Raw genomic sequence first — 22939 nt, forward strand, 5'->3', positions numbered from 1 at the left:
GATCCGTCAAACTTCCAAGTCATGTTCGCAAGTGGTTGTTGGCCATAACTTTTCAGCACCATGCTCTTCATCAGTATGGGGTGCATACCTTCCGGCATGAGGTCAAAGGGAGGTAACCTTAAGGTGACCGCACTCTAAAATATGTCACTACTGTAAATTCATTTAGCATAGCTTGTTTGTGTTGTGTGGATATTCTGTTAAGTGTGCGATGCTATGTAAAGGTATATTTACATGAGTGTGTGGACGACATTAACCTATTTATGAAGTCACGTAAAGGTCTTATAGTTATATTTGAATCAAGCATTGACGTCGGAGCTGGCATTGATGGATAACTAAATCAGTCCAAAAGAAATACCTTTGCCATAGTAACCGTTAGTTCAAAAACAGGTCATCAAGCTTTTAAATAAATAAGACTCGTTATAGAAAAATGTAATTGGTGTGTAACATACGCGGACAAATGGCCGCACAAATCTTAACACATGTTTTATCTTCTCCAACAGGATGTTAAATATAATAATAGGAGCAGCTTGACTACAAAGACAGTCTTCAGGTTTTCCTAACAAACACACACACATATATATATACATATATATATATACATAGCTGTAGATATTGACCTCGCATAGTTAAAATTAAGATTAATATACAAATAAAAAAAGGATTGGTATGTTTTTATTTTGGCTCAGTATCGATATTTTTGAATCCCTTTGCAAGCCTAATTTGTTTTCAATAATCATATCTATATAAAACCTGATTCAAAGTTTGCCTTGATTTGTGAGTAAGTTAATGGCCGTTAATGCTGATCAATGTGATAAACTGCAGCATCACTGACTAACATTGATGCATTATTCACACACAGGCTGATCTAAGCAATGTCTCTTGAGATTGGCAGAATCTGTTCATTTAAGATTCAATGCCCTTTTATAATTCTCGATCTCTATTGGTCCGCCAACAACGCGAACATATATAAACGTGTCGTACAATTACGACGTAGTGGAAACCGACGATGTGCCGCAGTCGTTTTGTACTTCTGCTTTTGGCGTGGTATTGTTGCAATGCATACATTGTTCCAAGTGGCAAAGAACCAGGTATGTGCCTTTTGTTTTTTTATGTATATGTAGAATTTTTATGTCGTGTTCGTTATGTTTTACATAATTAATTTCCAATTTCATGATAATCATACATTACTATTTTCGTGGGTATTCTGAATTCACGATCTTACGTATCCACGTTCTGTACATTTATTTGAGCTATCCTTTTATCCACGAAATCAAGTCTCAACGAAGAAATACGATTTCACAGTAGTCACCGTCAGTAAATCATCGATACGCAGTTTACGTCTCTACTGAGGTAGGTTCTCTGTTAATCTAGTGAAGATGAAAGGCAATGGAACTAAGTATTCTGAAAACTGATGTGTAGTTAGAACTGTAGACTTTCAGCACTTCAAGACCAAAGTGTGTTGTTCAATCGCTACTCGGTTTCTTTGATGCTGTGTCACGGGAAGACAGTGCTGTTCTTGGCGACTCATTAGTCAAGAAAGTTTATCCATGTTGCTTTGGAAAGTATAAGGCATACTTCCCGCATGATGCACAATCATGTAACCACCATTTGCAAGAATGACCCTGACTGTTCACAAAGCGATAAACTTAGAAAAACAATAATGAATATTATCCGTTGCTATTTCAGTATGTTTATCAGTGGAATGTCAGAATGGTGGACACCTATTGAACAATACGTGCCAGTGTGTTTGTACTGAATTTTTCATCGGTCTTCTATGTGAAACAGGTTGGTGTGTTTAAACTTCACAATATTTTAGAAATGCACATGAATTCATGAACACTTTGCATTCGTCTTATGAAATGGTATTCTATTAAATTCAATTAAAGAGAAGCATTCTTGTTTCTTGGTGAATAACGGTCATATTTCATACGATAGGTTGGACAGCATTCCGCAGGTGAAAGACATCAAACGTTCACACCCCTATTTTAATTCATGAGAAAATAAAGAGGTATTCCATTTATAACATTATGTGTCACCTTTTGTCGATGCAAGGTTGAAAAAGAGTCCCTATGTCTATTTATCTGCCTTTTCACCATTAATCCTACGGATAACATAGTTCCATTTCCTGGGTACAATAAAGCTCTCAACTTATTATATTTGAAGTAATAATATACTAATTATCAATCACATTAACATCCTTATTGTACAAAACCATACTCTATTCTACACTGAAGGAACGGCGATACAGATCTATAGTGGTGAACTATACTCAGATTTGTGTTGTGAAAATTATAAAAAAAGGAAAAAGGGAAAAAAGGAGGACGAAATAAGAAAACCAAAAGTGAACCTATTAGGTATAGTCGAAGAAGTACAAAACGCTTACTCTTTCAAAACGCCTGACTTTATACTTTTTGTTAATTTTTAAGAGTGTCCGTGTAAATATTTTCATATTTTACCCTTCTTTCATGGAAGTAGAATTTGAGCTTATATATCTGTTGACATTTTCTGTGTTATTTTTGCATTTTCTCGCTAACTTTTAAATAAATCATTCAAAGACATTTCGAATAGATATTCGGCTGTCAATTCTGTACTTAGGCGTCTTAAAGAGTATTAGACATGATCATTGTATTATTTGGTGGCATAGCATAATTACACACTACACACATATTGACGCAATAGTTGCAATTGTTACGCTTAGAGTAATACAATATAAATTATTACACTAAGCGTTATAGTTGTATTTAAATTACCGCTAATGTAACAATTTTTATACTGTTACGGAAGTACACTGCGTGTCGATTACAAGAATATATAATGGTGTATGTTACCGTCAAGGTTTGGAGGGGCCTGGGTGTCGGTGGCCGAACGGTCTAGGTCGTTGCGCCCCGTGATCGTTGCAGCCTATCACCTCTTAGGTTTTTAATTCGAAACCCGTTCAGAGAAGATAATAATTTTTAGGGATTCCCTTTCCTTGTGGTCGAAATTTGGCAATTACTTGCTGGAGGTCGGTGGTTCTATGCAGATATTCTTGGATCTTCCTCTGCAACTTAAACCGGCATATTCGTAATTGACCTGCAATGTGTTGATCGGACAATCAACCAATTAATTCCCCTCGTCAATACTGACCGTTATACTGACCCCAGGCCGTTCAATTCCTTGCTCATTGCAGTATTAATGTTTCAAGGCGGGGAGGCTTCAAGTGCCATTTTAAACGTCTTTGATACGACACGGCTGACGGGGATCATCATAATGGGTATGCATACAAAAAGTGAGGTAACTGGCATTTTAGCCACATGCCAGGTTTGATGACATTCTAATCATTAATCTAATCATAACTGAAGCTATCAACGGAAAAAAAAATGCTGACGTCCGTACATCCGCCTGTCTGGATGGACAGACGGACGAACGAACAGACGGACATGGTGATTCCTATAGGGCTTCTGCATCTCAATGTGGGGCTCTAACAATACCCAAAATTACATAACAATACAAAACAGAAGACTCAATATGTCCCCCTTCATTTCGGACTTTATTACACTGAGGACCTTCTTAAATTTGTCAATAGTTCAGTTTCGGCGCTTAATGTAATAAAAAAGTTATTATTACATTAAACGTAACAGTTGCCCCGCTTAATGTAATAAAAATAACTTAATTACATTAAGCGTAGCCGTTGCAACGCTTATTGTAATAATTATTACATTAAGCGCCGTTATTACCTTAAGAGTTGCATCACATATACATAAGAATACACTTTGATGCCAAGGATGCCAAGAACGAGGTCTACATTTTGCTTACTTTCAAAGCTATGACCAAATAACGTTTTGGTATTAGTATCACCGCAATGATAAAATCTACGTTTCTAAGATGCTTGCATTGCAGACAATAAATATAGTCTGACAGAAAACTTCTCGAGAAAATGATAGTGATAACACTTCAAAAGCGTTTAAATAAGACTACAGCTAAAATATCTGTATTTAAAGTATTTCCTTTGAATTTTTTTTAAGCCGTTGGCAATTCCAAATGGCCAAAAGGAGAATATGGGCTCCCTATGTCCGCCTTCGGCTGTCCCGAGGAAGACAGTTTTGGCTGGAATAGTGGATACGCCAATCTAACGTTGCCAGAATTGTCAAGTAAACAGCTATGGAACGATTTGGATGACGTCACCGTTGAACCACACATCATGGGACCATTCCACGAACATATCATGCAATTGAACTTTTGTTTGAAGCAAAAGATTTCCTTGACCAATGACTCCGATAAAAATTGGCCTCAAGGCAAATACTGCCTTTACAAAGTTGGAAATACATGCCCAACGGAAGGTATATGCGTTGTTACTTTAATTTTGTCAAACATGATGTTGATAGAAAAGGTACAGTTCATTTATTGTATATGTATTTTATATATCTATAAATGAGTTATGTCGAATATATTTATCATAGTTTTATACTGCTGCCGAGTTTATTCCGTCATTTTGTAGTAAAAGTAATATAAGAAAACCAAAATATTAGAGTATTATAGTTTTTAGCGCAATGACACAAACGTATACTACAACGCTTAATAGTTTAGGTCAGTGATACTCTGACATCTTGTACCAAACAAAAAAGAAACAATGATGAATGCGACTAAATTTATTTTAATTCAAAACAAAACGATTTTGTGCCAAAGACTGTGTGTGACTTCTCTGATAAGTGTTTGACTTGGAACTTTTTTTTATAAAATAGATTCATTCTACAGAAAATCACTACATAAAGATTGTAGATTTTTAAAGTTTACATAACTAGGATATAAATTCTCCGTTTTCTGCATACACATAGCGTGTAAATACTACACAAAGCCGGGCGCTCCATGATCCCATGTCACCATTTTAAATATCAACATTGAATATATAAATGTAAATGAAATAAAAAAAATACAAAAGGAAACATAGATAATGGTAGTGTTGACAACTGATTTGGGTGTGCTAATGAAAGAAAATTAAGACATTTTGACAAAGAGAAGCAACTCTATTAAGCCACTACACTGTTCATTGATATAATTATTATATCACAACAGGAAACAGAGATGTTCGTTTAAAACTAATTGAAAAGAAATTGATAATTGACTGGAAATTTTAAAATGACTTCCCACTATTTACAAACAACGCCATGTTCCTGTTAGTCAAATGAACCCTTTAAATTAGCGATGATGGAAAACTAAATATTTACTTACAGAAACGGAGTAATTGTCATTTTTACCGCATACTCTCCTGATTCAGTATAATGTTATCCCTTTACTCTAATGTATATGTTATTGGTTTTATTGGTCAATACCTTTCGAAAATTAGATAAAATTCTGTTTGATTTTCTCCATCACATTTTCGGAACGGGAAATACACAGACTTCACTGAAGGATCAATTACGGTACACGGGTATTTGTTTGACGACACAGACCTTGGGGGAGTCTTGCCGAATATTACTCTCGGCACAGGAAACTCGTCACTTCAGCTTCATTTCTGCTGTAGAAAAGATGGGGAAACAGAGAATTCCATCTCCCTACCAAACACGTTTCCATTCATTCTACTGAAGGTAAATCTTCGCTCTGAAAACCTTGTTTTATTACTGATGATGAGTAGGATATCTTTATACATTGTGATTCCATTTATTATGATTGAAAAAAAAGCGGCTTTTATGAAAAATACTGCAAGATGATATGCAATTAATAAATTTTTTATCAGAGCATTGTGTATTCACGAGAAAATAATGTCGATGACATTGGAAATCCTATTTCATGAAGCAATATCCTTATTCTTATTTAATCAAATTTCTAACATTATTATACTCACAAAAGACATCATATGTAAAATGAAAACCACCTTCGTTTTTTCAGGATGTTTACTGGCCAAACAGTTTCCCAAATGTCATAAATTAATGGGATCACGTTATGCATTAAAAACATGGGAATAAAGAATGGATATCAATCTATATATGAAATTCACTAATTTCCGATTTTCTTTACAGAACTATGTTGTGATAAATATTTGCAAAACTAATTTCCTGTGATTGCAGTTTTTGAAATAACAGCTTTATGTTGACAGAAAACGTACCTATGCTATTGTTGGATGAGTTTTAATTCTGTTTTTATCATTATTAATAATCAATGTCTGGTACATGAATGGCGTATCTATTACTGTCAAAGGAGGTCCGGGTCCATCAAGAACGTCGAATGTCACACATGTCTTTTTTCGTTTGATGTAATTATCGTTATTGTAGAATGATCTTTTTCAATATTTATAGAGTGAATGCCAATCTTGAGCCTGATTGACTTTTGATGTTATTAACACATTTGATGTTTTTGAAATAATGACGCTATGAGTAAGGTCTTCAATTTTCTTCAATTAGTGCAACACTTAATGATGACATATACAAATAAAGCGCAGCAGAAATTATTTTTTTACCAAATATAACTGAGTATAATACTAGAAGGAAGACTGAGTACCAGGGACTTATACTGGTTGTTTCAAGCTGTGAAAGTGAACATTATGGTAAATAACTTGTATAACATCACTAGTGACGGGGATAAAGAAGGTGATAACAGTACTGGAACTTCGAATGGAAGGCAATTAATCCAATGATTTACCAGAAATGCCATTTGCAATTTCAATATTATTATCAAGTTGGGTTTGGGCTCCTGTAGCTTGTTTTCCCAAAGAAAGTACATTCACGGTTGAATTTGCTCTGTAAAACAAGACCAAATATGATCATCGGTATCCACAGAATTTAAAAAAAATGCTGTTATATTTAACCCGCGGAAGGGCGCCCATTCAGGTCAATTCATTTTGAATCTTTGTTCAACATTCTGGTTACATTCGACTAATATGATTGTCACAATATGTCGAATGTTTGCTTTCATTGAAAATATTTATTAGTGACATTCATTTAATCCACAAGATATACCTTTACTAAAGCTATTGCACAGATCACAGCCTTATTGGTCTTAACAATACGACATAATCATCCACATGATATACCTCTACTGGGCCTAGAGTCCACAGAGCACCCCTACTGGACATAACAATTCGACATAATAATCCACATGATATACCTCTACTGGGCCTAGAGTCCACAGAGCACCCCTACTGGACATAACAATTCAACATAATAATCCACACGATATACCAATACACAAGGGCTTATACCAATACAACAAAATATAATACATGACATTCTTTGTCAAAAACAACGTATGAGGATATCAACAAACCAGGAATATTCTAGACACCCTTTCTCCCATAATTTCTTCTGTAATAATGTACCTCATGAATAAATATCTCAAATAATCTGTTTTGAACGTTTATGTCTATTTTAAGGGAAATACTGCGGGCAGTTGCCAAGCGGTCGATCAAATGGATGCAAAGGAGGAAGTTTTCTTTATGACTAACGACAGGAATAACTGGGAGTTTTCCGGCGATTTTCCTGATGTCAACATATCTTACAGACATGTCGGAATACCATACTGTTACTATACGTCGAACGGTCAGTTCTTGTAGGGAACATATCTAGCCAATATTACCTAGTCTTTTGTTTTAATATGATTTGCTTTTAGATGAAATTGATCATTTAAGAATGTCACGAAGATGGGTTAACAGTAAATTGTATTAAAGAGTTAGGTTATAAAACAATGCAGAAACCCAGTACATTGGAAATATGTTATGTTTATACAAGTTCAAGCTGATGAAAGTTATATATCTCATGTCTACAGAGCGGAGAGAATGTTACTATGAGAGTGACGAAGGTGCGTCATATTCCGGAAGTCAGAACGTGACCGCACGTGGTCAAGCATGCCTCCACTGGGTGACGCTTCCCGATGGCTATTTCAATAATAGTGTTCAATGGCACTATGAACTAGAGGAAAACTTTTGCAAAAATATGGATTTATCGTTATATTCTTTGAAACCTATGTGCTTCATTGATATGGAATGGACCAGAGAATACTGTGATGTCCCTATATGCGGTAATTAATTGATTCATTCATGTTTAGTGTCATTCCCGCTGCTGCATGTCAAAGACATAAAAATAAAATGTGGGACATATGACCAGGTTCTGCCTTGATTATTGACTAATACTTGCCTGTGAAATTCGAAATATCTGCGAAGTACCATAAACGTAATTCATATATAGCGAACGGTAAGCACGTGGAAATCTAATTATACAGTATGTGTGTTTTCTAGATCAGTCAGGTTCTTCAAATATGTGCCGTTCTTATATTTCTTCGACATATACCGCCAATTGTGCAATGCTCATGGAGTATAAATTTGATCCTGGTTAAGCAATGATAATTCAAATATATATACATATATAAACTCTACCAGTTACAACGTGTTTTGAATTATTTCATGTAATTTTGAACGACAAGAAGCATAATGTGTGTAATATAATATTTCGAACAAATAATGTGTTTACGAAGTTTCTTGATCGTTTAAGGAATGATAATTTACCTTTGTGTTTTAAAGAGGAAATACCCGGACTAGAGTTTATAGAAGCACGAAAGCCTGTTTATACTTCCACGTTCGTCGATTCATATGGTCCGTTCTTCGCCGTTGATGGGATTGATTGTGAGTACTGTTGCAAATGATTGATGAAAGAATTATAAGACGTGATTTCATTGTCTGTCTGTTGGCGTGTCTGTCTGTGCATCTGTGTGTCTGTCTGTGAGTCTGTCTGGTGTGTGTCTGTATGTCAACCTAATAAATAAAAACATATTCGTTTTATGAAAGATTCGTTAGTATCGTGTTAAAGACCTGAAGATATTTTTCCAGTTGGATCATCGTTCATCACGTTCAGACCACAGGCGAAACCATTCCTACAGGTCGATCTACAGGAGTGGTATGACGTACATGCGATACAGGTATACCGAGGAGCCAGTGAGTATCTTTAAATAACATTTTGTTGAACTTAATGCAGTTCCCACTTATTTTCACTTTCACGCGAATCGAATGAGAAAAGTTGCAGAAGAAGATTACCGCTTAGCATGTTTTATTGTTTGTATACATATGTGTGAAATTATAGAACAGGTATTGTTAGACATTACAGTTTCGTTAAGCTGCCATTATTGTATTGGGTGAATCGTAGACCGAGATCGCGATTTATAACACAGAAGATTGGTTTAGTATGCCTGTTGGCGCCGTCATCGTATACCTTGTTCATTTACGAACGAGACATTACCAACATGGCTTCAAGATACACATGATGGGTTTATTAGTCATGAAATGTAGATGTTAAAATGTTTTTTTATTACTTTCGATTTAGAAAATAATATATTTTCTTTATGTAGTATGGTTTCCAGTAAATTTCCGCAGTGTTGGGACATTCGTGAGTAAGAATCAGTGGGACTTTCTAGACTATGGAGCAATCCGATGTGATGATGTGAGGTTTCCTGCCAGAAAAAAGATATTTCGATTCCAATGCAAGCGTCCCGTCATTGGCCAATTTGTCAGCGTCAGAAATTTCGATGATACTAATTCATACACAAAATACGGAACGTTTCACATACTGGAAATTACAGAGATCAAAGTACTGGGGAAAAGTATGTATACGATCATAGATGAACCATTAGAAAACATCTTGTTGTTAGTTAAGAATACGATAAAGATTTGGAACATGTCTAGAACGTCCTTGTTTAATATCAACTAATGTATTACGTCAGATTTTTGGAACGTCGATTGTAACAGAAATTGCGTATTATTGCGTAAAAAATACCGAGAACGCTTCCTCATGAAAATAATCAAACTATTCTTGTCATTATCATAATATCACTAAGACGTTTTCCAATACTTCAAATGCATTTGGTAAGAACGATGTAAATTATAACTTTTTGCGGATTAGTTATGCACGGATAAAAGAATCCAAATGTTATCGCATAATTGTTAATTCGAACATCTCCACAGAAACACAATATGGACAGCCAATGGGAATGATCACAGGAGACATATTTGACTACCAAATAAATTCCTCATCAAATAGCATGTTAACAGTTAACGCCAACGACGGTCGACTGCTGCTGCCGACGGGAGGATGGTGTCCTTCGGATCAGGATGAACATCCATGGTTTCTGGTCAGTAAAACTTTGAGGAAACTCAAATGAAATTGATGAATTAATGCTTGGTGAAATACATTTATCTTAAAAATAGCATTGATATTATTTTAGTTATACATAATGGGTTTGATTAATTCAATTCTCGTTGCAGTTATCATGTTGATTTTTGTGTTGCTTTTATGATACACGTATTTCCGTCGATACTGTGTTTCATGTCACTCTTTATATAAACATATGCCCTGAATATTCTTTTGAAATCGTCGAATATACAAAAAGAAATAAGTTCCATGCTGGGGCTACTGCATCTTTCTGTCCGGATTCAGGGTTTTTTTTTTTTTTTTTTTTATTTTTTATCTATTCTGATGTTTAGGTCTTTCCTCTGGCTAAACTGTATCGAACCGAGTTCGCAAACATCTTGCTTGCCTTTAGTTTAATCCACAATTTTGTTTTCGGTAACAAAACTGTGTTTACTTCATATCTAAGAAATGAAAGCCCCGATTATCACGTGGCCGCGATGATCAGTAGAGTGTTGGCCTTTACAACTTCCGTTGAAGATCTTAGGTGATTGGTTCGAAGTTCCCTATCCTGTACGGTTAGTGTATCATCAAGCTGATACACGGACTATCCTTTACTACCGTTGTATCCTTGGGTAAGGCACTCTACCCTTATTGCTCACGACTGCATGAGATAGGACTCTCATAAGTTGGTGGTGAGGTAGCCACCCATAACTACAAGATAACCTCGCCCTGGAATGACTCTGGCTAAACTAGAATATTTTGAATCAAGAAAAAAATGGGGTTTTTTTGGACGCAAACTAAGAAAGACAATATATACAATCTTGTCAACTCAATCTTCCTTTACATGGACGTCTCTTATTGTTTTATTTAACAGGTTGACCTTATCGTCCCCACTGTAATCCAAGGGCTACTTATTCAAGGATGGGACGACAAAGGGGAGAGGAAACTTGTTAACTCATTTATTCTTAAATACGGAAATGACTTTCATAGCTTACATCCATATGAGGATCCGAAAGGAACTGTTAAGGTAATTGTCATTCACTGTACCCAGTAAACAGATGAGTTTCTTTGAATCGTCCATATGTTCCTGCATCTATCAATTTAATTGGTGTTTTTGCAATAACTCTTTAAAAGGCAGCCAATATTGTTGTAACGATGAAAGGCATTATTTGGAAATTATTACATTCGTTCGAATGACTCGGTTCAGAATGTACGTGTGTACTTAATATCATATATATATAAATTTATTTAGGTTTATTGAGGCCTTTATCATCACTAAAGAAATAGCTATATGATACAGTTGACTATATTACGTGATTGTACTGTATCTATTTATATCTTAATATTGAAAGATGTAATACTCTTTTGTGTCTTTTGAACAATTTTAAAGTTTTATTCAAGATAGGTCGTGTTTTGTTTTACACTTGCATAAACAAAAAAAAAAGATTTTTAAAACAATGGATCACTATGAGAGTACAGCAGTCCACCGCTTCATACTGAGCAATGAGGTGCTTGCCCGCTTCATAAAGATAGACATACTGAGTGTTAAAAATCAGGCCTGTCTGAAACTGGAATTAGTTGGGCGTCCCAAACGATGTAAGTCAACTACATTAACGAATCGTCTTCACTTCCATCAACGCATCAGAACATTATGATTTTTAAAGATGTAATTCAGCAACTTCATATCAGAATTAATCCGATCCAATATTGTACATATTTTAATGATGTATATACATTGCAAAGGTTTATAAAATTTAATGTTATATGAACATGTTTTATTCATATTACAAAACGTTTGTTAAAGCATACTACAGTTATTTTATGCAACTAAGTAACGTTGTTGTCTTGTACAGTTATCCGAGATATACATTGTGGAACGGACACGTTTGATTTTGGCCATGCGGAATTGCAGTATATCTCGTGGTGGGTTCCTGCATCTACAAAAGATATATACAACCACACACGATTGGAGGAATGCAGACAACTTGTGATCGATCAAAAGAAAGTGTCATATTACTACGATGAGAAGCTTCAGACATGCGTGGTACAGAGGGCCTATAGATATCTAAGGGAGTTTGCTGATTCATGGGTTCGAAATACTGATCCGGTGAGATTCAGCGGTGAACGGCTTTGTATACAAGGTGTTTATACTTATTACATTGATACCTCGGAGAATCATAAAAAAACCAAATACAACAAAATGAGCTGCTGAAATCAATGGACCTCTGAGCATTATCATGAACGTGTCTATAGGTTTTATATAGATGTCTTACGCTGACGCAGATATCAATTGTTTGTTCTTCTTTCTTTTGTTTGTTTGCTCTTAACATGATTATTTTTGTTATTTTCATTATTACCAACTAACCATTTATCAGTATTTATATATTGACGCATAATGCGTGAAATCTCCGTTTGTAATGAAATTAAACCCGCCAGCCGGATTAAGTAACACAATAATACAAGATCATTGATATACATACAGCTTCACCCAAATTTCCGTCGTTTCACTGATCTCACTTGGAGACTTCATTCAGATGATATGGTTTTGTTTTAGTGTTGCAGTTATTAATTCCCTTTGGTTTTAAATCATTTTACGTTGTCGACAATATCGAGAATTATGCAGCTGCGGCACAATGGTTTTATCGACAGTACATAAGCAGTTAGCCTATATGTAACTGGGCACATACATTTAGCGAAGGAAAAAGTAGTCGATAAGTTTCTAATGTTTTTAAGGTTCCTTATCTAAAACTATACTGCTTTGTTTTATTATTGACTGTTCGCTCAACAATACATTCACAACCATCCTATATCCTCTAGCATGCAAGTCGATAAGTGATTGTTGTTTCAGTAGTGATTCAAACAAAAACAGACTAATGAATTAGCTGATGTCTTAAAATGGGACTCAACAGCGAGTACTTTGGCAAGTTAACCAATATTACCGTATGGCCATCTTGTTAATCGTTCATGTTTTGCCAAGCAACAATTTCGAATACCTACAAACCTGCTACAATACACACAAGTAACAAATAATGATTTATAATTAATAATTCATATACACTTCTTTCAGACATTTCAAAAATGTCCGACTGTGGCGGTAACGTAACCCTACCTACCCAGGGAACCGTCACGATGCTTTCCCCGTCATTTCCGTTAAGTTATAACCAGAATACACACTGTAAGTGGACAATAGAAGCCTTACCTGGAATGTATCCTTACCTGGAGATTGTGTTCCTGTCACTAGCTGATCAAGTAAAATGGAACTATAAACTTCAGGTGTGTAGTTTGATTAAGATATAAATATTTTCTGAATTATGTATGACTTACTTTCAACAAAGTTTTAATCCCTTTATTCTATTTTTTGTGATCAAGGAATCGTACAAGATTAATCTTTTCTTCCAAACTGCAACGCTGAATACTACATTTGTTATCACCAAAGTGCGTCATAAATTCACTAAACATCAGGAACAATGAAAGCAGAAAAAGAGTAATCGATTATTTACAATCTTACAATTTCTATACGAGATAGTAAGTCTGACAGTTTATCTATGAACATCCATCTAATACATTATACTTAACAAACATCAGTTCGGGTGATTAATGACATCATTATTTTGGTACTTGACGCCTTTTCTTATTCAGGATATTTTGAATGGAGATACAACCATTTGCTCAGACGTTCTGAAGATTTATGACGACCCTGCAACACCAATAATTATCTCTGATGAAAAGACTTTCTCTTTGCAACTTTTTGAGAAATCGAAAATCGTATCGTCTGTTTCAACTCTGTTCATAGACCTTAAATCGTGTATTCTAAATAAAATGGCTGGTGAAAGAACATTTGAATTTCGTGTGAAACAAAGTGGTAAGTAGACACATTAAACAATACCAATAAAAGCTTAATATAATAGGCCATTATGTAATACTGTAAGAGTGATGTTCTGGTTCTCTTCTGATACTCTACAGACAAACTCACTACTAGGTTTCTGCCGACTATCATTTTAAGATTAATCTGGTATCTTTGTCGCTTTCAACTACAATTTTGATGATGCAATTCATAAAAAGCGTGATCTCCACTCAATTAGTAAGCAGCAATTCGATTTACTGAACAAAAACTTTCATGTCAATTTGTTTTACACTTCTGGTGCAATTTAAACTTTAAAATATGTTTTATAGTCATTACCGTTATGTTTAACCAGATATACCCGGATGTGGAATGACCTCAGGTATTTGCATTGGTACATGCACACTTCCGACAGCGTACATCGGTACTCCGGGATACCCATCGGATATTTCTTTATTGACCTCATGTAGCTGGAGGATCGAGGGAATATTTGGAGTTTTTATTCGTCTAGAAATATTAAATCTCGATGTCATAGATGACCAAGGTTCGTGTGAAAAATCCTTCCTGGCTGTTTACGATATCCAATTTGACGGCAGGACGCAATCCTTATTAGCAAAAATGTGTCGGAGTGATCGAGTTTATTATGAACTAACATCCAGCTGGCATTACATGCAGATTGAATTCCGTGCTGGAGACGGTGCGGGACGAGGGTTCTTCGGCAAATATGAAATGGTCGACTCCATTCAAGCGTCATACAACATCACAGGTGAAGGTAAGCGTTGAGAAGTGTTTATTACTTTTACGACACTGTAAAATCATATGTTTTCAAAGACTTTTTAAAGAGCATCCACGGAATCAATGAACGAAAAAGGAATTATTTATAGTATGCCGCGTTAATGAAGCTTCATTCATCATCATGAAGATCGTTGAAATGTCATCCAGAAGCAAATTGATATTAAAATTACCAGTAGTCACAACAACAATAAAAAAAAGTTTGATAACTATAGACGAGCGCGTACATTAATTGACCAATTATAGCACTATCGTTTGACAATGATATTTCATCAACTTATCAACAATTCAAATTCGCATTTACGCCATAAGATTAGAAGATGACACTTGGCATACTATTTGACATTATTGGTAATTATCAGTCTAAGGGCAAAACGTCCCACTTCAAAACCTTGAAAAATATAATCCGACATACCATATATCTCACGAATCTGAAAATGTTTAATTTATAGGTATTTATAAGAACAAGAACTTGATTATTGTTGGTCAAGACAAATGGGTCAAGAAGTAGTTCATCACATACGTCATAGGGCAACGATGCTCACATTGATTAGCTTCTGTCTTTTTTCAACTTGGGACGGTATCGATGTCTTATTGGTGTTAAATAACTATATACGTTTGTATAATGTCCACCACGATTCCTATGACTGTCAAACTCATTATTTGTATTATTAACGTTGTTATTTTTCTTTAAGAGAAGGCTATTTTAACATTAGAACTACCTACTAAGTTTTAATATATCTTTTTTTTTAAATATTGCAGATTGTTTACCAGAATGGGTCAAATTTGGGACCAGTTGTTACAAGCTCTTCAAGGAAACAAACCTTACATCTGGTGTTACGTGGATACAGGCAAGAGACCAATGTCACGACGTTGGCGGATATCTCGCGTCGATTGGATCGAAAAAGGAAATGACTTTCATTCATTATCTGATGACAAAGATTTGGGGCAACTCTGTCAACGGGGAGGCGTACATAGGTATAACTGTTATTTCTTGTGAAGAACATTATGCATGCTGACAGACACTGATAATATCTTTAGAGTATTCGTAAAAGAGGACTTCTAATATTATTACGCAATAATTTAAATTTCCTCGACCAATATTTTTTCATTTCAGATGTGAAAATATATCGTATTATTCAATCTCTAATTGCAAAAGTAACACTTATCAAAGTGGATTGTAGCAAGCAGTACAAAAAATATACTCAGGCATAATATACATATAGGTGATAGTACAGAAAATACGATTCCCTGTCACGAGAAAATGTTACACATTATGTTATGTTTTTGTTATTAAAGTTGAAATCATATATTGACGTCATAGCTTTTTCGATGACTACTATCAAATGAGTGATGTTTTTTCGTCTATTTCGTGGTTATCGATGTTACTCTCATGTCCATGAATCAACCAATTACTAAAATCCTAAATGAAGTTTTTCCGTGGAGTATCCACGAAATCTAATGCCCATAAGATGATTATTTTCAGAATTTCAAACCCTTCAAAATGGATGCTTTTTAATTTCCTTTAAAAATGTATCAATGTTTGATCATTTCCGTAATAAACAGGATTAGAGAAGCTGCTGATTGACGGTGCTATACACTATAGATGGCTGGATGACACGCCGTTGACATACACAGCTTGGTATTGTTGATATTTCTTTTGTTTTTGTGGAAATATTATTAATATAATGCCTGTATACCAATTGGTTTTGTTCACTGCTTACATTCTACGCTGTAACTAAAGGGATGTCAAATCACTGATATTATGAAAATTAAAATTTAAGTGAAATTATTTAATATAATAGACGAATGTTATGGTATAACTTAGTTGAAACGATTAAATGAATGACGTTCCAAACGAAACTCTTCGCAAACGATCGTTTTTAAAGGGAAGATAACTCTATGTACACAAATTCAGATAAATTATGAATGAAGTTAAAATTGTATGATTTAACGGACAATATACACAAAACTATTTCAGGTACAAAGATCCCATTGAACAGAAGTCTCAGCCGGATGGTTTGTCTAGTGAGAGATGTACAGTCATACGATTGGGAAGCATTCGAACTATTGATAACTGGCATGATATAGCTTGTGCCTACGACCAGATTCCAAGCTTTATATGTGAGATGGAGTCTCCTTTCAACAATAAAGGTAAATATTGACAGGGAAATCTCTCACCAATATACTGGTTTCAGTAATTATTTCAAAGCAATAACGTAGGCATAATTTAATTGGACCCATTGTATCTTTTGATGTATTTATTTGTAATTCAATCTTATGTTAAACTGAAAGCATTCTTTGCCAGAAATATGAATATTCAAGTACTCACTCTGTAAATCAATTGTAATAAACATGTTTATCTTTTTTTAATCACTTAATAAGAGGTTGACAATAACAATATATTTTTGATAATAATAAATTTAATTAAAAGATAAATAAACTATGATTTTCTTTATTATTATTATTCTAATCTTTATCATGTTTATGTTCTATCCTGTCTTAATTTTTTTATTACTTCCTTGGCACTTGATTCTATATGAACCCCCCTATGTCTTTAGAAATGGACCATCCACCCGCAATTAACTGAAGATTTCAGTTTCAAAATGTTCACTGAACAAAATTTGCTGTATGATGAAAACAAATATGCATGTCATATGGTAAAAGATATGATGGACAGGCAATTTTGAACGCGTTAGCAAATGCATCAGATTTTTGTAGGGTTTTAAGAAGTATATGTATTGTTCCAATTAACTGTAACGAAAAAGGTGAATACTTCGTCCAACACATTTTTTCTGTTTCTCATATTTCTCAGGTACTTATCAATTTGGTATAGACTAAAACAAAATGTCATGCAGACAAATATATTTACTCAAAATGTATTTCATTTCTCAGAATCCATCGACATTAGGAATTTACCGAACATATTCTGGACCAAGGAGTCTAACTATTCTGTGTTCCCATGTTCTGATGGAGAATTCATTTCGCGGGCATTTATTTGTGATGGACGGAATGATTGTCACGACAAAAGTGATGAATATGGATGTGGTAAGAGGCATTTTACATTACCAGAGCAAGTTATTTGAAAGAGCTTTCGACTTCAGGCATATTGGTCCGTTTTCTGCCCACTGTATGTTGAAATATATGTCCAACAAGTATTTGTGAATCGTTGATTAAGATGGCACTTGGTCGCCTATAATCAGTCATAGCTGTGTGTGTTATATGAAGGATATAAATGCTATTAGTAAACTGTGGTGAAATGTTCAGACTATTTCAATATATATATATATATATATATATTTTTTTTTTTCGATAATTAGAAAAATGATAAACAAATCATTTCAAGGCACTGCGTGACTTAAACGATTAAAAGTCTCGATTTTAGAACTTTTCGCCATGAATATTCAGGAGTTATGAGTTACATTTTACATCTAATGCTCAAGATACTGTAGGATATTCTCAAAAATGAAGCATAGACAGTCTGTGGTTGCAGCTTACAAATCATACAACTCATACATTTTTCTGTACATAGATGATATATAGGTATTACAACTTGTGTAGGTATAACAGCACTTACGAGACAATTTTTACCGTGAAATTTCAAACTATAACATGTCTTACAGACAGTGATGCAGCAGTGAATACACTTAGTATCAACCTGACATTTACGTGAAGTGTGCCCTTATTGCGGGAACAAGCCTTACAAACTAACATTAAACTACCTATTATCTATTGGTAAAAGCAGCACACTTGGATGGTTATCATACACAGGCACGACATCAGCCAATGTTGGCCCCTTATTTTGGAAACAAGAAGACTTGGAAGTAAAGTTATTCTGAGAAAATTTTCGACTTTTGACTTTCACAATCTCAGTGGCTAGTTCATAATTGTTCATGGTACCATGACCATTCTTGGGGGAAATGGCACACAAACTCAATTGCTAGTTAGAAAAATGGCAAACTATTGGTGTTTATACCGTTTACAAAACCAGCACATCTACTTAAATTGCCATGTAATCTTTGTTACGGCCAAAGTGTGTATCATACATACAGACACTTCCTATAAAAAGTTTCTCACATAAAAAAAGTTTTAAGAATAAACATTGCGTCAGTAGTGAAACAAACGTATGAATACCAATATCTTTGACTAAATTTTTTACGTACTAAAGCAGCGGAAGCAATACTCTGCGACTGAAGTTTTTTTTTTTTTTTTTTTGTGTGTTTGATAACATAACATAACAATGATACTTAATTGTTGTAAAGGTTATTTTATTAATAGCCCATATTATCACGTGCTGATTTTAATATAGCCTCAACTGCCAATTCCTGTGCGTCAAACCAGTTTCGGTGTGAAGATGGACAGTGCATATCTCTCACTCTTTATTGTGACTTCATTGATCACTGTACAGATGGTTCGGATGAAAGGTCGTGCGGTTAGTTTATTCATATAATTTCTTAATCTAGTTCCAATAATCAGATAATCTTTCTATTCATTTGCGACTTTTTTTTTCATTGTCACTCAGAATTTTTGCTTTTGAAAACTGTTCTTCACCCAACGAACAAAGAGTTTTTTCGCTTTTTTATCTTCCATTTTGTTATTATTTTATAAATGAGACACTATGTGCACCTACTGAACAAATAGATGTTAATTTCCAAATATCTTGAAAGCGAATGTGTTTGTTTTATACAACAGTCTATGCGTCATGTAAGGAAGATGAAATTCGCTGTAGCAACGGCCAGTGTGTAGATGATCAGCTTTTCTGCGACTTGAAAGAAGACTGCTTAGATGGAACTGACGAAGACAATTGTGGTATGATCTTAGCTGGCGGATATTTAATTTTCAGTCGCTAATAATGATTTTTAGTTTTAAAGAAATGATTAATAGTTGAGGCCAGGTAGTGAAAAAAAGAATGTAGTTCGACATTAGATTTAAAGATCAGCCGATAATTATATTTCAAAAGCTCCTGTTCCATGGAAGTACTTTTGAAAGTATCAACGGTCTCAAATTTGAATCATAGCAACCTACACATGCCCATCAAAATCAATGTGGCTACTTCCTATTCGACAAAAAAATCCCTAACATCTTTGGTATTGTAGTACAATATTGACTTATACTAGGCAAATAGTATAATATGTATTATATGCCAATAAATAAACAAATGCTTATTTTTGTAGATATCTGCAGGTATCCTAACTTCCTTTGCTATGATCAAACATGTATTAGAGAGTCTCGTCAATGTGACGGTACCATAGATTGCAGTGGACTTCTGTACGAAGATGAGAGTCAGCAATGCCAGCTTAGTGTTCAGTCATCATGTGCTTCAATGCTGGATCTTGGTGTCAACAGCGATGGCGAATACTTCATTAATTTCGGAATGGAAAGTATGCCATTTACTTCCCATCCATGCGTCTACATGGTTGTCATTCACGACAGAATTATTATCAAAGATTGGATTTCATGTCCATAATTCAAAACTTATTTAGTTACCGGACTTAACTGGTATTTTTACATAGACACAACCTTTTAGTTGAAAAAACAAATTAAAGGTGATGGAAAAGCACTTGATTGTAACCTCTAAACCAGTCGACTCAGGCAATTTGATGGGATTGTTCTTAAGTGATGAATGCATTTGGTTTTAAAAAATGAAAGACAAGAAACAAAATACTTTATGAACTGTTCATGATTGTGATATAACATATCCGATGAATTCGGTTCGTTACGCGTTGCTCGTGAATCATCAAATTTCATCAAAATTACATCTTACAGAAAGAGCCGAGGATAATTCAAAATATGACAAATAATGTTCTTGTTTTGCCGTTTTACTTTCAATATAGCTAAGTGATGCCGTGACCCTTTCTGTTATTACTAGAATATGTTTGAAATTAACGGCTTTCCTTTTCAGGTCCAGTAAAAGTTGAATGCCAATTCCAAGCCATGGGACAAGATAACACATTGGTGAGGACAATTATACACCATGACCAAGAGGAAGAAGTCATTATTAGGCAAGAGGAATTGAAGCGAGATATCACGTACATGATCCCAATGTCATACATCGACCATATCAAGTTGGATAACATTTGTCATCAGGAAATCAGCTACGCTTGTCACATGTCATTTAATAGAAATTTTGGCTTCTACGGACGAGATCATGTTTGGCGTGTTGCCAACATTGAAGGTCAACCCAATGGAACTTGCTCTTGTCCCCTTTTTGAGAAATGTGACATGTCGCAGCCAAGGTAAAGACGATTATTTTGATTCGATAACGAAATCCTATAGGTTATTTGTTTTTCATAAACGATAGCACCATAAGATCACTTCAGATGTTGAATGTTGTGAAATAGAAAAAATATTACAAAACGACTTCAGTTTTACAGATTTCAATTAGATAGCAGATTAATATAGCATTTATTGAAATTCGCTAAATTTTCAGATGCAATTGCACATCGGATGTGAATGCTTGGTATGAAGCTGGCATTAATGATGTGTTTCGTGACACCGGTATCATATATTCGACATCAGTATTACCCATAGCACATTTTGAAGTAGAACTAGGAGCCGGGGTGGAACAATACACATCCTTCACTGTCGGACCCCTTATCTGTGAACATGGTAAATCACGTGTTAAAAATCACATTTCCACTATATTATGAATGATACATTATTTCCTGTAAATTGCTAAAATAACAAAATATTTAGAATATACACAGAAGGTATCAAATCAACTTCAACTAACGGTCACATAATAAAAACACATTATTTTTGTCTGTATCAACCTTTGATAACATTTCTCTGGAAGAGTACATTTAAAAAGCAAATCAAGCTAATATAAAATTTACAGAAGAAGCATCCATTTCCAAGACTTTTCGATGCCGGAGTGGTATTTCTATAGCCAATCAGCAGATATGTATTCTGGACTATGACGAGTATGGGGAAATACAAGGTTGTAGTGACCTCTCACATCTGGACGATTGTGGTATGTTCAAAGTTACACTGTGTATGTTGATGAAACCTAGCCTAGCATTGAGGCGATGTATTAACCACGTTGATATAAGATTACAATTCCAAGAATTTCTAGATTATGTTTTTTTTTTTTTTTCGAAATTCTGAGATGCAACGTTTCTATGGAATGTACTAATCACAACAAACCATACTTTCCTGAATTTCTTGCGTTTCTATATTTTTCGTTAGTGTAAATCCCAAACAATGAAATAGGAATATTTGTATACATTTCAATAGCTACAATTACGTATTCTTAAAAATCTAAAATCAGAGAAAATTAAAGAAAAAAATCTTTGGGCAAGTTTGAATAATATTTCATATGCAAATTCCTCCTATTTACATCATTTCTTTGCATATCAGTCGAAATTACATACGGAAACACACATGAATACGGATGTGATGTATGATAAATATTTACCTACATTTTAATTCTTACATCTTTAGCGGGTTCAAATATTGATTACATTAAACAAACCTTCCTAAATCAATGATGAGAGTCCCTAACAAAGAATACTATGTTTTAGATGCATTTGAATGTCCACCAGACCACATTAAGTGCGCTCGAGGTTACTGCATTCCGGTTCGCTATGTGTGTGATGGTATATCTCAATGCTCTGGCGGGGAGGATGAGGCAAATTGTGGTAGGTTATCAAGCGGTTGTTGTTTAACCTACTTTTAATATCTATTAAAACGAATATATATTTCATAAACGTTTTGCCATTTTCAAATTTAGAAATCTTTTGAAGCTAATCATTGGATTTGTTTATAGGTGTGTATTAGGTTTGAATTTTCACGCACTTTTTACAATGATGCTGAACTTTATATGATGATATTCATGAATGTATATTAATTGCTGACATTCCTGGTTTTTGTTCACAATTATCGAAGTTAATTTTCCCCATAGAATTATTCAAATTCCAATGGAAGTTATCCGAATACCATAATTAAGTATAAGTATTAAGTATATACTTCTAGAACACTGATCCTATTCGGCTATAATGGTAAAGTCTCCATATAACGTGAAAAATGATGTACATGGTACATTTCAAATATGCATAAAGAAACTATTTAAGACCGAAAATGCAGGACAACCTAATCGACCATGTATGCAATGTTTTCATATAAATAATCATATATAATGAAGAATACAGGTATAAGCTAAGATTTGACCTTGAAATCCCGACAAAATAACATTAAGGTTCTCGTCAATTAAGATAAA

At 34.5% G+C, this 22939-nt stretch overlaps 1 protein-coding gene across 1 annotated transcript in view; it reads left to right on the forward strand.

The window, feature by feature from the left end:
• Positions 1-22939, forward strand: part of LOC132563668 (uncharacterized) — a 35644-nt gene that overhangs the window by 6382 nt on the left and 6323 nt on the right. The window contains exons 2-25 of the mRNA XM_060228408.1: positions 4005-4319; positions 5377-5564; positions 7346-7511; positions 7738-7989; positions 8489-8590; positions 8795-8899; positions 9310-9561; positions 9923-10089; positions 10963-11115; positions 11534-11684; positions 11942-12195; positions 13728-13950; positions 14285-14701; positions 15484-15699; positions 16288-16363; positions 16703-16875; positions 17617-17769; positions 19031-19153; positions 19414-19563; positions 19896-20102; positions 20624-20957; positions 21152-21330; positions 21560-21694; positions 22245-22361. Coding sequence (XP_060084391.1) covers positions 4005-4319; positions 5377-5564; positions 7346-7511; positions 7738-7989; positions 8489-8590; positions 8795-8899; positions 9310-9561; positions 9923-10089; positions 10963-11115; positions 11534-11684; positions 11942-12195; positions 13728-13950; positions 14285-14701; positions 15484-15699; positions 16288-16363; positions 16703-16875; positions 17617-17769; positions 19031-19153; positions 19414-19563; positions 19896-20102; positions 20624-20957; positions 21152-21330; positions 21560-21694; positions 22245-22361 — 4608 coding nt within the window. The remainder of the gene's footprint in view (positions 1-4004; positions 4320-5376; positions 5565-7345; positions 7512-7737; positions 7990-8488; positions 8591-8794; positions 8900-9309; positions 9562-9922; positions 10090-10962; positions 11116-11533; positions 11685-11941; positions 12196-13727; positions 13951-14284; positions 14702-15483; positions 15700-16287; positions 16364-16702; positions 16876-17616; positions 17770-19030; positions 19154-19413; positions 19564-19895; positions 20103-20623; positions 20958-21151; positions 21331-21559; positions 21695-22244; positions 22362-22939) is intronic.

The sequence above is a fragment of the Ylistrum balloti genome, unplaced genomic scaffold, assembly GCF_031769215.1.
Source record: "Ylistrum balloti isolate Yb309-2 unplaced genomic scaffold, AGI_CSIRO_Ybal_v1 Utg371816, whole genome shotgun sequence".
In the NCBI taxonomy this organism is placed as follows: Eukaryota; Metazoa; Mollusca; class Bivalvia; order Pectinida; family Pectinidae; genus Ylistrum; species Ylistrum balloti.